Raw genomic sequence first — 15,191 nt, forward strand, 5'->3', positions numbered from 1 at the left:
GTATGAAGATAAGATTTAAGGACTATTTATGTTAATGATTCTTTTTCAACTATCCTTACCAAGGCTTTCATGTTGAGAACACAAGATATCCCATCATCATTCCTAACTCCATTCCACATCCATAGCCCATTAACACCACTTTCCAACAAAATCCACTTGAAGACTCTACATCATCTTCTAATGTTGATGGTGGTTGCGGTGTTTCATCATAAGTGTCACATTTCTTTGACAAAGGAAAACCACGCAGTGTCGAGTTCCCATCATATGAATCATTTGGGAAGGTATCAAAGTGATTGTCTCGTAAAATGGCTATGAAGACTTGAATCTATGACTAATGCGCGTCAAAAAGTAAATGTTTTTTCTCAGTCTCATGCTACTTCATGATTAATTGATCAGTCTTGGTCTTCGTTATATATGATTCCAGGAAATATCATTTAGAACTCAGAATAATCCTGTACCAACCAATCAAAGCCTTCTTCCTATTTCTAACCAGAAAAATAATAATGTTCATGTTATATGAAATAATGAAAATCAATTTTACTTTATAAAAGAATTTTAAATACGCGGATTGATGTTAGTCAAAATGCAAAAAACAGAACATGGCTCATGCAGGGTGGATCCTGGCATATATGTATATATATATTGGGCATTCAGTTATTTTGGAAGAAGATAAACTGAAGAAACTAAAGCATTGCTTAGGCAGTAAGTTGATATTTCTAGTCGAATATTAATGGCAGCTGGCTGTTACATGAATTGATTTAGTGACCCTCAAATTAACTGTTAGTGAACTGTAATAGTGACTATGCGTTAACTTTAATAGTGCCGAATAACGGTTCAATGTTAGGTAATGTCAACGTCAAATGTTAGTAACGGAAAAAATGTCGTTCATTAACCATGACACAACATTAAACGCTTGACGTTAAGGTAACGGTTGTCATTAGTTGATTATGAGTTCCACCGTTAGTTAACTGTTAGTTAATAGTAACTTTTGCTGTTAGTGAACGATAACATTTACTTTTAGTTAACGGTTGTAATTACTTGTGTTAGAAAAATCCAAAGTGTTTTTCCTGAGACTACAAATGTTCATGTAAATTTTGAAGGTAAGTGAGTTGAACATAAATTGATTGTTACCATCTTAACCATTTTGATTTCCCCAATTGACTAATTGAGTGTATGAGATTAGCAAATATTTTGAAGTTATGATACAACAAAGTGGACACTTGACATTTTATTAAAGGATGTAATACAGCGAAAAAAAACACAAGATAATTATCCGACAGAAAAGCTTCAATTCTCTGATATATGTTCTGAAAAGACAAAGCTGAAGATCCTTGAGACTACCTCATCAGCAATGAAGTATGTTAACAAAGGAACCAACGGCTGTATTGCTGAGCTTGTTGCCAGGCTTGTTAATGATTGTCTAAAGAGGATAGAGTTAGATCTATTCACTGTAAGCTGTTTTATTTTGTCAAAGTAAAACTGCAAAGGAGATTACAGAAAGCTTCTGTCATAAAAAAGTTCATTATTTTTTACATTTTGTTAAAATCATATGGCACAGGATATACAATATACCTGAAGCTCCCTAGAAAGTACATGCTTAGCAGGTCGTTTAATGTCAGCGGAAAGCCCATCTTCCCTGTAATCAGATCTTTTGCCATCAGAGACTGCTGCAGGGGCTGCAAAAAAAGTATAATACAATCTAAAATGCCCATGATAGCAAAATCATCAAAAAGTTAAGACTTAAGAGGCCATAGATATTGCAATAGTCCATAAACCTAAGAATCACTAGATCAAAACATGGAGCAGTCCACTTGGCCATAAAACAGAAAAATACTAAGGCTCAGAAGCAAACAACCTATAGAAATCTAACCAATGAAAAACACTCTAAATGATAGCATCCATGATGTTTACTCCAACGTAATTTAGGAAACCCAAAGTTCTTCCATATATACATACTTGAGTGATGCTATGGGTACTAACGGATGGGTACTAATCTGTGTACTAACTAAAGCATAGTACCCGTACTATGCGCATAGTACGGGATACTATGCGCATAGTACGGGTACTATGCTTTAGTTAGTACACAGATTAGTACCCATCCATTAGTACCCAAAGTATTATTCTACATACTTTTAGAAACCAGTCTCCCAGTTTCCCATTCTATTAACTAGTATTCCAACAGAGGTCAAAACAATACCTTCAACTGGAGCATTTTCTGGAATAGCAAGCTAAACACCTTCAATTGCTAGCCAGTGAGTAGTAACAGATGTTTCAATAGGTGCCTTTGGTAAAGGTGCTGCCAACACCTGCATCCATTCCAACATGCAAAATAAGAGAATAGCAAGCAACAAAAAGCCATTTATCACACAATTTAAAACCACATTTTCATTTCCGTACATCCTTAAAATCCACATCCTTGTCATCAATATAGTACAAATACTTAAGCCCATCCGCCCTTTTGAATGGCAAAGAATCACTCGAACCAAATCCATTTATTGCCTGGCAAGAGTTAAAATTTATAAATGAACAACCAAATCCACAAGTAAAACTAAAGATTTCGCGTAAGTTTCAAAATTAAACTTCCAAACTCCCTTGCAAATCAAAAAGCATAAAACAAATTATTTCACCACTCCAATAACCAAATCCACAACTAAACATAAAATTTTCACATTACTTTTGAAACTATACTCCAAAACCCACAACAATGAATTAAAAAAAAAAAAAAAAGCTAAAAATACAAATTATTTACCTCCACATTTCTTAAGTGCACGATCAACATCCTCAGCTCTCAAAACTGTTCTACGTGCGTGCCGCATACATTTAACCGCCTCCTACAAGTTCAAAGCATCAAGGTTCACTATCAATTAACAATGTTTTAAAACTCCAGAACTCAAAAAATCAGTAACCACCAAAATTTAAAAATAAATAAATTATATTGACCTGCATAATTTCGCGCATGCGATACTCAACATCGGGAGCGACAGCGAGGGCAACATCGGGAGACAAATTGGTAATTCCAATACTCTGAGCAATGATTTCAATAGCTTCTTTAGGTATAAAGGTCATTTTTAAGGAATTTTTTGTTGTTTTGTTTGCAATTTCGGTTGTAATTACACAAAATTAGTTATACACTGTACTTTCGTAAATGCGTGTCGAGAAAATATGGAGACTCGAACAGCTGAATTTTGGTTGTTTGGTATATAAACACTAAGAAATTTCATGGCGAGTGAAATTTAGGGTTAATTGTAAAAGTTGTACAGTGGAGACAGGGAGTGGCTTCGCTTGGCTAAGAAAGACGACGTTGATTGGGCTTTGTTTCGCGATACTTAAATAGTGGTGCTTGATTTTTGAACATTCGAAATCTGTAAGATTTTTTTTCTTCTTTCTGATATAATCTTAAAACATTCAGAAAACCTAACTCTGGTTTCTCTTTCTTCTATAGATCTGACTGGAGAAGAAGAGATTGTGTTCGATAAAAGATAGTCCAAACAAGTAAATGGTGATGCTGACCTTAACTGCGAGATAACGATGACGTTGACGGAAATTCTCAGAACAATGGTCACAATTACACAATATTCATATGGATGTTACCGTTAGTTAACGACATATAGACGTCATTGTTAGGTAACAACACATGGGCGTCACCGTTAGCTACCCGCAAGGTCAACTCGTCATTGTTAGTTAACGAGAATATGGACATTACCGTTAGTTTATGGGGATATGAACGTCATCTTCATTGTGCTATGCCGAAAAATTCAAGGCTTGTTATGTGGGCTGTTCTATGCTAAGGCCTGCCACTAGCTCTAGACGTCACTGCATGTTTTGAAACGGCGGTGACAGCTCGTGGGGGCAAAATTTAACCCTACCAACAGAAACACCAACTATTTCTTCGAACGAGCATAGAGAAAGATTAATTTTACTTTCTCAAAACTGCTTAAAGATGACAATTTAGCAGTAACTCAAAAGAATCAGCAACTCCTTGAGCCATTTCATGGGTTTAAAATTAATTAGAAGAATAGAGTTTGAGTTTTATATTGGAGAAATGAGAAACTGTTTCAAGCCTACGCTGTTGCAAATTATGAAGCGAAAGTCTTATCCTAAAGATCAGAGCAGAAGAGACCCATCTTCCACCCTGGAAGTGGAAGTTGGGGTAAGCCGTCGAAAATGTCCCGCCATCATCGTTTAGCGAATGAAAGAGAAAGAAATATAAGCTTTACCTGGTAATTGTACAAGGTGAATTTATTGCGAAATTGATTGTACAGCCATTGTACATCTAGCGGAAAATCCTATAGAATATTCTTCAACAACAATATTCTCTGTCCATAATTCACTTGTGTTTCTCTTGCAATTGGTGCTCATATTTACAAAGTTTTCGAGGTCATTGCATTTCAAAAATTGCGGATTAAAAAAATCTGGGATTAAGACCATGCAGCCACAATTTTAGCATGAAGATCTTAGAAATTGTTTTAGGAGAATTAAGCACAAATTTTGTTTCCAATTAGGTGGCACTAAATGTCACCAAAGGAGTCCAACTATAAGTTTCAGAACGTGATGAATGTGTTAGGAAATCGCGCAAGAAAAAACATACATTCGAGATTAATAATATAAGAATAAAATCACACCACACAAAGAGACACGATATTTACTTGGTTCGGCATACATTACCTACATCCACGGATGAGAGAATTCCACTATAGTTTCATTAACATGATATACAAGAATACACTTTTTAACCATGCTCAACCTAATACCTAGAGCAAAAATCATCATAGTTTCTAGGAGACTACCCATGGCATTTAATAACTCTTACATCAAATGTCTTGTGTTCTCACATTCTCTTATAACCTTGATTTGGTTCTTAGCTCTAGATTTATAGGTAGTATATGAGACATTTTATTTCTAATGAAATTCATATTTGAATTTGTAATAAGACTCTCATAATTATATTCCTATTCCTATTCACATTTGTATTCTTTATTAAATAGTTTTTCTTAAATATATATAATTTGACATAAGAACAAATAGGAAAACAAACACAATATCCCAAAAGAATGTGAAGACAAAGTCAACATAATCTTGCAGCACTATTCTATTTAAGGCTCCATTTCTACATCCAACTTCTATCAATAAACTCTCTGTGTTGTATCCTTGATACTTTTATCTGCAAACCTGCTGAAAGGAGTAAAGAGAAGCAGTACTGCAACACTAGTGAGCACGAAAAACCTTTTATTCAACTAAAAAAGAACTAAGAATTAACTTGGATCATGATGTAGTCTAAACAATTTGTAATCAATAGACTTTTCAAGATTTAAATAGCATAGCTGACTTACAGGAAATTAAAGTGGAGCACACCTAATTTTCTTCTCCTTCGCATCTTCTGTTTAGCATTCTCATTTGCTTTCATCAATAGGACTAGTAATTTCAGCATTGCCATTTAATAGAGCAAAAGACTATTAGCTTGTCATTTACTTCACATCTAATTTCACAACCCAAAATAACCGACAAATAAATTTTAACAGAGTGATTTTATTATTATTATTATTAATGATTCATTTATAAAAAGCAAAACACTCAGTAACTCCAACAGAACCGCATTATCTAAAGCGCGTGAAAAATATATTAGCTTACCATCTACTTGAATTACTTCAAAAATAACATATGAATTACTTGTCTAGAGAGAGTGGAAGAAAATCGATGGCTTGACGATGATAACTAGACATGTAGACACAACCGGCTATCCTCCTTGCTCTGGAAAGAAAGAGAAAGTTGAAAACTCTCTAATGTCTTCTTCTTGGATGATTTCTGTTCACTCTTCTCATGTTTCTAAACCTTATTCTTTCAACTATCATTACAAACCATAGCAGTTATCCAATTGCGAATATAATATAAAAAATAAGGGTGAGTGGTTTCAGGTACCTATCAAAATTGCTGGGAATGGGAATCAGAATCGGTCAGTTCCTGGAACTGGAACTTGAAATGCAGGTTCCGTTCCTGTCCCCGGTACATAGGAGAATTAAATTACCCCTATTATTTTAAAAATGATAAATATACCCTTAAAAAATTACAGTACACCCCTAGTAGTTCACAAAATTCACACATACACCCTGCAGTTTGCTTAAAAAAATCACATCTTCTACAACTACTATTCCCAATCTGAAAATTATAAATAACATTCATCATTTCAAATAACATAAGTTACATAATAACAAAATAGTGAAATGCAATCATTAAAACATCATGTCTCATGCTCCAAATTTGCTGTGGATATTCCTTCGTCAAATCCAGTCATTTCTACAAAATAAACACAAGAAAGTCAATTAGTAGCTTAAAAAGTAAAATCATTGAATAAAATTATTTACCAATCGGATGGTTGACTGGATGGCGACGGAAGGTCGATGACATGAACTGAGAACAAATCGTATACTGGACAATGGGTGAAGACATGAGTTTGACACTTTTTTTTTTTTTTTTTTTTCCCTTTTTTTCCCCAATTTGTGATTGCAATTCCTTATATGTCAAATAATATTTGATATAAAAATTACAAAACACACCCTATTGAGACGACTCTGGTTCTGGTTCTACCCATTACCCATGCCCACCCCTATAATATATCCCAAAGACAAGCCTATTACTAATCCACATTTGTAACCCATCAAAGCAATTTCCAGCTGAACCAACTCGAAGCATTGGAGAATTTTCATTCTTGGGTTGTAATATGTTCGTATATAATTTTTTTCCCCCAAATGTTTATGGATAAAATTTGTGAGCGACGCAATGAAAATAACCCCATGACTACCATGCCCTCACCAAATTATAGTAATTGAATGGATTTTACTTTGACTAAAGAAAATTAACTATGCTAATACAAAAAAACAGGGCAAGGAGATGAATTGTAAAATAAAACAGAGGACCAGAAGTGCAAACTGAATCGAAAATCAATTATGGAAGTGAGCTTAAAATTAAAATTCAAAAAACAAACATGAAGGACCAATTCTAAAGTATAAAGTTCAAAAATTTCAAGAACAGAGACCTAGAAAAGGATATAGAATCCAAAACCAGTTCTGCAAGTGGGTTTACTTTTTGTTGGAGAAAGGAGGTGGAATTCTCCTGCCAAAACATGAATAATAATGAGAATGGTTAAAAACAGTAGAAGAAGAAGATTAAAAACTCAAACATGAAAGAGCAGTACATGAACTTACTAATTTCTTCTTCTTGGAGGCCTTTTTTCAACTTTCCTCATGTTTCTCAGACTTACTCTTTCAATCTTCCTTACGAACCATTGCGGTTTTCTTGTTGTGAATACAATATATCCAATGGATAAGCCCAACACCAGTCCACATCCATAACCCATCAAGGCAATTTTCCAATCAAACCAGCTCGACTCATCATCTTCTTCATGGTAGATTGATGGTATTGGAGATGGTGGCTTATCAGGAATACACTTCCTTGACAATGGGGATCCACACAACCCAAAGTTTCCAATATAACAGTCATTTTGAAATGTATCAAATTGATATCCATGAGGTATGGATCCAACAAGTTGGTTGTATGAAAGGTTAAACATAGAAAGAAATTTTAGACTTGTCAGCTGATTAGAAATCTCTCCAACGAAGTTGTTGAAGGAGAAGTCCAATGATTCAAGTTGTGTCAAATTTTCCAATAATGGTGGAATATGACCTGTAAGATTATTATGAGACAAGTTGAGGGCCTGCAGGTAATTAAGCTTTCCAATAGCTTTAGGAATTTGTCCTTCAAATTGGTTGTTTGACAAATCCATCATTGTGAAAACGTTTTGAATTCTGTCTATTTCTCTATCAACACCTTTCATTGTTAAAACAATTGAATAATATAAATAATAATGCGGAAGCTCCCAATAGCTGAATCGAAACGGTGAAAGCATTTCCACTACCAGATATTCCAATTGACCTGTAAATTTTTTCCCGCCCATCATATTAAATTTCTCAAAAAATCTTGTTGGCAAAGTACCTGTGAACTGATTGTGAGAGATATCAATTATTCGTAGCTTATGAAATGATAATCTTGTCTTTGATTTTCCAACGGAACCATGAAATCTATTAGATCTCAATATTAGAACTTTTAGCCGTGGAAGCTTTGCAAACCAATGAGGAAAAGTATCATTTATCATGTTGTTCCCAACATTTAGAACTTCCAAATCACAACAGTTAACCAATGTAGGTGGTAATGATCCCTCCAAATTATTGTCGTTAAGGTTGATATATTGAATGGAGCTATATGCAGATATTGAGGGGATGTTACCATGGAAATTGTTCATTTCAAGGTTCAAGAGTGAAAGACTAGAAGCGTTTCCTAGACATTGAGGAATTGTTCCACTTAAGCTATTGTTAGACAGGTCAAGAACATGCATATTGCTCAAGTTGCAAATTGACGAAGAGATCTCTCCCGTCAACATGTTGTGGGAAAGTAATAAGGTGTCCATCAATGGTGCATGTAAAATTGCAAGTGGGCCTTGGAGCAAGTTGGATTGAAGGTCAAGAACCCATAGATTCATATTTGAAGTTTTTTCAAAAGGGAAGAAACTCGTAAGAAAATTGTGAGAAAGATTCAAACAAAACAAATTGTGAAACAATTCAAATTGCCATTGAGTAATTTCGCCATGAATTCTATTGTTTGAAAGGTCTAAGAAATACAAGGTGTATGAAGTTCTTAAGAAAATAGGGAATTCATTTATGTGGCAAGAAGAGCAACTGAAGCTCTGAAGGCTGGGCAACGTAAAGGTTTCATTTTTCTGATTAACAAATGATAGTAAGGTGTTGTGAGAGAGGTCAATGGAAACGAGATTTTTGAGCTTAGACAACTTGTATGCATTAACATTGTCACTCAAGTTGTTGGATGAAAGGTGGAGGGATGTAAGGTTTAAGAGTTCAAACATGGAATTTGGAATTGGACCTCGAATCTCGTTATTCATCAAAGAAACATCTTTCACTGAACCAGTCGGATGGAACTCCTCAATTGGACCTGTGAGTTTGTTATTGCTAAGGTCTAATGTCTCTAAAGATGGCAGAGTAAACAACCAAGATGGTACTCTTCCGGCAAGAAAATTATTAGACATCTTGAGAGAAATTAGATTTGAAAGACCACTTTCTTGAAATGGTATATGACCTTCAACTTGATTTTTGGATAAGTCTAAAACAGAAAGCTGTGAGAGGTTGAATGCTGAAGACGGCAACTGACCACTGAAATTGTTCAATGAAAGATCTAGATCAGTTAATTTGCTGAGATTGCCAAAAACATCGGGGAACTTTCCTTCAAAATTGTTCCCACTGAGATTTAAACTTTTAAGCTGACTGAGTTTAGATAATGACGTTGCAACTTCGCCTGTAAAGTTGTTGCCTGACAAATCCAAAGAAGTTATTTCCGTGCAGTTCCAAAATGATGTTGGAATCGGCCCTTTGAATTTGTTGAAAGAAAGATCCTTCATATGGAAGTACAAAGGGACGCTTGAGAGATTCAAAACATTCAAGTATATAAGGTTGCCGATTGTGTCAGGTAACTTTCCTGAGAAATTTGTGCCAGAGAGATCCAAGAATCTCAGTGAAGAGCTCCAATTATACTTTGGTAAAGTACCTGTTAGAAATTCATTTCCGGTTAAACTGAACTTTTGGAGGAATGGAAGGCGAAAAACGTCTTCTGGGAAGTTGCCTTGCAGGCGTGTATTGCTGATAACAAGAGATATTAGAGTTGAAGGCAGGTTCACCAAGGAGCCAGGAGCAACTGAAGACATATTCACACCATCAAGAAGTCTTAGTTTTGTTAGATTCTGCAATTGCTTACCGAAAACATGTTGGCTGAGTTCTAGTAATTCAAGCCCCCAGTTACCAGAAAGATCAATTGAAACAAGTTCTGCTAGGTGATAGATTTCAGTAGGTATTAGGCCATAGAAACCGGAGAGAGAAAGGTTAAGATGTGTCAGTTGCATGAACTGACCAAACTTGGATGAGATAGTGGATTCACTAAAATCATTACAAGCTAGATTGAGCTTCTGGAGACGGTGAAGGAGGAAGAGACTACTGTTGTCATAGACAGTGCCACGGATCCAACTAGAAGAAAGATCAAGGCCAATCACTTGACCTGTGAAGCTATCACAAGTGACTCCATCCCATGAGCAGCAATCAGTACTCTCCTTCCAGGAGTCTGTCTTAGGATGAGAATGTTCTTCACAATCATAATAAGAACTATTATCAATTGTCAAGGTATTCTTAAACTGGAGTAAGGCTAAACTTTGCTCAGGGGAGCAAAGTTTTGTAGAAGGAGAAGAAGAATTAATAGGCAAAGAGAAAGTAACTCGAAAATTCAAGTACATGAAGAGGAGGCAGGGGAGTAGATTATGCCATGATAAACTCCACATGTTTTTCACTGGAAATAAAAGAAAATAGAAACTGCTTAAAATTGTGTTGAGAGATGAGAAGTGAAGATGAAATGTCTATGTATTATATAGATAAATAGAAAGAGAAGGAAAGTCTTGGTCATTCACTGAGGTCTACTCCACCAAGTCTTGGTCATCCACCAGTGAGGTACTCTCTTTCCTCTAGTTTAACCCACACAAAACACGAAATAATTTACGTGTTTCGGCGTTTAGTTTAACGTATTAATAAAGGCCGAACGACTTGTGCATACCCAAGGTTTGTCATAACGATAAGTTGATACCCAAAAGGTTTTGAAACGACAAATAGATACCTTCCGTCATATTCTGTTAGTGATTTCTGTTTATTAATAGTGAAAAGACTAAAATACCCTTAAAAGTTTGAATTTTAGTGTTTTATAAATTTAAAAATTTCTAAAAAACCCTCTAGGTTTACAAATTTAACTAAATACCCCAATATATAAAATTTTTGTAAAATAACAAAAACACCCCCGCTACCCACAGTGCCAGATTCCCGCCACCACCGCCGGAATCTGGCCAGAAGTTTGCGTTAAGACACAGACCCGTCGGATCTGTGTCGTAACGTGCCGATCTTGCCTTTTCCGGCAAGATCTGCCACAGATCTTGCCGGAAAAGGCCAGATCTGGCCGTCGAAGCAGCAGCCAGATCTGGCCTTTTCCGTCCAGATCCGCCGCTGATCTAGCCGGAAAAGGCCAGATCTATGGCCAGATCTAGCATTCGACGCCGCAGATGGAGTTTTGCGGCGTCGACGGCCAGATCTAGCCGTAGATCTGGCCTTTTTCGGCCAGATCAGCCACGGATCTGGCCAGAAAAAGCCAGATCGAGGCGTTACGACACAGATCCGACGGGTCTGTGTCGTAATGCAACTTCCCGGCTAGATTCCGACGGTGGTGGCCGGAATCTGACAGTGCGGGTGGCGGGGGTGTTTTTGTTATTTTATAAAAATTTTATATATTGGGTTATTTAGTTAAATTTGTAAACCTAGGGGTTTTTTAGATATTTTTAAATTTATAAAAAACTAAAATTCAAACTTTTAAGGGCATTTTAGTCTTTTCACTATTAATAAACAGAAATCATTAACAGAACATGACGAAAGGTACCTATTTGTCATTTTAAAACCTTTTAGATACTAATTTGTTGTTACGACAAACTTTGGGTATGTGTAAGTCGTTCTCCCATTAATAAAGAAAGAAAGAAAACAATTTAATGCTTGAAGTAACTCTCTAGTTGGCTGTACTCTCTTTCCTCTAGTTTAACGTATCTTGAGAATTATAGGTTGTTCATAGGCTCACGCAGCGAAGAATTGGTGACAAGACTTCAATAATTTAATTAAAGTCTTGGTCTACAATATTCTCTATATTAAATGTGAAATATTGGGGAAAAAAATGGAAAGCAAGAACTTTAAAACTCTTGTTTACTTTTTATGTGTTTTCATTCTTTTAGTTATGTATGTGATTATCTATTTTTTTTTTCTTCTTTTTTAAAATAAGAATGATAAGTAAATAGATGTTACAATTCTTTTAAAATAAATAAAAATGAAAACAATAGCTAATGCCATCTAAATCTAAAATATATTAATCCCTTCAAGACAATCGAAGGGAAAATGTTTTTTAATTTTTAATTTTTGTGTTCATACAACAATTGTTACCAACCATCATATTCTTACTTATGAAATTGCTACGAATTAGAGTTTGGAATTTGACTTGTTCAATTTTAATTATATAAAGAAATAATTAAAAATGACCACAATATATAATATTAATTATTTCTATCAATTTTAAATTATATAAAGAAATAATAAAAATGACCCAATATATAATATTAATTTCTATCAATTTTAATTATATAAAGAAATAAATAAAAATGACCCCAATATTATATAAAGAAATAATAAAAATGACCACAATATATAATATTAATTTCTCTATAGTAGTACAAAATGTTTGTTTACATTTCACTTTTATCAAAAACACACTCATTTTCCGGTTTGTATATTTTATAGCTAAACAGTGTGAAACAATCGAATATTTTCTACTGCTATAAATAGAAGAGAAATGGAGGGTCTGTATATAATAGACTAGATTGACAAATAATAAATAATAAATAAAGAAAGAAAATAATTTAATGCTTGAAGTAACTTTCTAGTTAACTGTACTCTCTTTCCTCTAGTTTAACGTATCTTGATAATTGTAAGTTGTTCTTAGGCCGACGTAGCGAAGAATTGGTCTCAAGACTTCAATAATTTAATTGGAAGATTAAAAGATCTCTCCCATCCGCATCAGATAAAAAGATCTCTCCCATCCGCATGGTTGAACAACAAGAAAAAAAACAAATTATCAGTCAAAGTAAGCAAGGGCAAATTGCGGACCTGTAAATCTGTGGGTCTCTCTCAATACTTTATCAAAATCTAACTCAGCCATTGACACAGTCAAAAAGTGTACTTATTGTTAACTTATCCCCACAGTATTGTCACTGGTTCACTGGTTATCCTTAGATCGTGGTCCCTCGAACCATGGACCATAATCTACGGCTGTTAACGCCTCCTTTTCGTACCGCGTTCTCAGTGTTAGGAAAGCCAGTAACATTAATCTTTTTGTCTTAAACATAAAATAACAGGAAAAGGCCAGTATTAAAATTTGGTCAATTTTTCCTAAATGACGATAATACCCATGGCAATAATAATTATTTAACGAGTCCAATTTTAATCCCTGAAGTTTAATTAATTACAGAAAGTCCCTCAAAGGTTTCTAACAAAACTTAAAACTCTCTGTCGTTAAGTTTTAGTTTTAGATGCTAAGATAAATTGTAAAAGGATAATTCTATAAATATTTATAAACTTGTAAAGGTTTATGTTCAGATGGCTCATCAACCTTGCACGGACGGCAGAAAATAATTATTATTTTGAAATATCAAGGCTGGTTTTATAATTACATCAAACTTGAGGGATGAATGCCTCTCCGACTCTTATTTAATTGATTGCTTCTTGGTAAAACCGCGTGGTCTCCACTTTTTGACGTTTTTGTTTGTAGTCTCTTCTCTTAACTTATTTAAATAAGACTCTTTTTTTATTCAGTAAATTGAATTTTCACGCATAGCCGACTAAATGCTATAAAATAATTTTTCGTGATGCCTACATGAAATTTCTTTCAGAGAGTAGGGCACATATAGATACAGAAGAAGAAACCAACACCATCTCAAAGCATTAGAAAATAGGAGAGAAATAAATTTATATACTGAAAATTGAATGGTATTCATGTACCTAACAATGAGTCAATGACATTGGACACTGTCCTTGACAACAATGTTTTAAAACTCAGATATTTAGATCGGCTCGATATGTAAAGGACTTACACAAGCTCAAGCTTGACTGAGCTCGAGATATAGAGCTCAAGCTCAAGCTTGATGAAGAATTTAGGATTCATGAGTGACTCGAGCTCGAATTCGGCCCACAAAAAAAACCCAAGATAAAGAAAATTGGGCAGTGGGTGAGGCAGTTGGGTATGACCTTTGCCCAAACATAAAGATTCATTTTCCAGCAACCAAAACAACAAAATTAAGCATAACCATTTCACAAATACGAATCAACAAAAATCCTACAACAACTATACATTGTCTTAAGCTCGGTTTGGTTAACACCCTTAAATGATGGGAGGGTGTAGAATAATTAGGTGGGATTAAAGCGTAAAATAATTAGGTATTAATAATTTATTAACTATTAGGGTTCTAAAATTCTATTACGCCATGGCGATGTCACTGATGTCACCGCCCGACCAAGGGACGGGTCCCTAGGCCAAGTCAAGGTTTGATACGGGTATAAAAACATTGCTTGACAGGACTTGTCCCAGCCTTCTCTATCTCATAGGATCTGGACGCTCCTATAAGACTCAATAGGCAAAGACGAGTCGTGTATGAGTATGTAAAAACTAATCTCTTTTTGAACTTCCATAAAACTTTTTAGTACCAAATATTTTTCTCTAAAAACAAAATAGTGGATATCATAAATTCTGAATCTTAAAATCACAAACATTAGGTTTGAGGCCTACAAACAATACATATATGAATTTGCATACAATAAGTATGTAGTTGATAACCCTTATGTAGTTTAAGACAAAAATATGCGACATTAAACACAATTGAGATGATGTTACATGACCCAACCTTGATGCGGAAATCCATTGCTCCATTTGATCCCAGTTTAAAACAAAATATGCGGATATTAAACACAAAATGAGATGATGTTGCGGGAGCCCAACCTAGATGCGGAAACTCCTTTTTTATTTATTTTTGGTTCACGATCTCTGTGGTGACTTGAAAGAAACTAGGGCCCGAAAGAAATTCTATGCGAAATACAACAAAGAAACTTGAATGGTATTAATGCACCTAACAATGAGTCATCGACACTGGACCTTGTATTCAACAGCGTATACTTTGTATTACCAGCACTCCTTGAAACAAGGTTCAAAACTAGCGCGAATGGCAAGGTCCTCCCATTGCAGCCCTTCCCACCATTGCTGCTCTCCCTCGATGACAATTCCACCTTCCTTTGCGCAATCAGAATCTAGCAGAAGCCGCTTGAGCTTGTTGGTCAAAGAACGAAAATGCAAAAGAGCCAAGTATCAGGAGGAAAATGTAATTCTACCAACGGTGTCGTTTCTGTTTTATAATAAAAACAGTTGTAAAACGACAGTACTTTAATCTTCTCCTACGTTTGCTTGTATAAAAGAGTAAAGCTTACTCTTCACTGTATATTGTAAAAACAGTTTACCAG

The 15,191-nt window shown here is 35.0% G+C and overlaps 1 protein-coding gene across 1 annotated transcript; it reads right to left on the bottom strand.

Annotated features, from left to right (window-relative positions):
* Nucleotides 1-7,198: 7,198 nt before the first annotated feature.
* Nucleotides 7,199-10,387, bottom strand: LOC116119368 (receptor-like protein 54). The gene has a single exon (XM_031405307.1). It carries the CDS (start codon nucleotides 10,385-10,387, stop codon nucleotides 7,199-7,201), a length of 3,189 nt encoding a protein of 1,062 aa, XP_031261167.1.
* Nucleotides 10,388-15,191: the final 4,804 nt, after the last annotated feature.

This window comes from Pistacia vera, unplaced genomic scaffold (genome assembly GCF_008641045.1).
Source record: "Pistacia vera cultivar Batoury unplaced genomic scaffold, PisVer_v2 Contig886, whole genome shotgun sequence".
Taxonomy (NCBI): domain Eukaryota; kingdom Viridiplantae; phylum Streptophyta; class Magnoliopsida; order Sapindales; family Anacardiaceae; genus Pistacia; species Pistacia vera.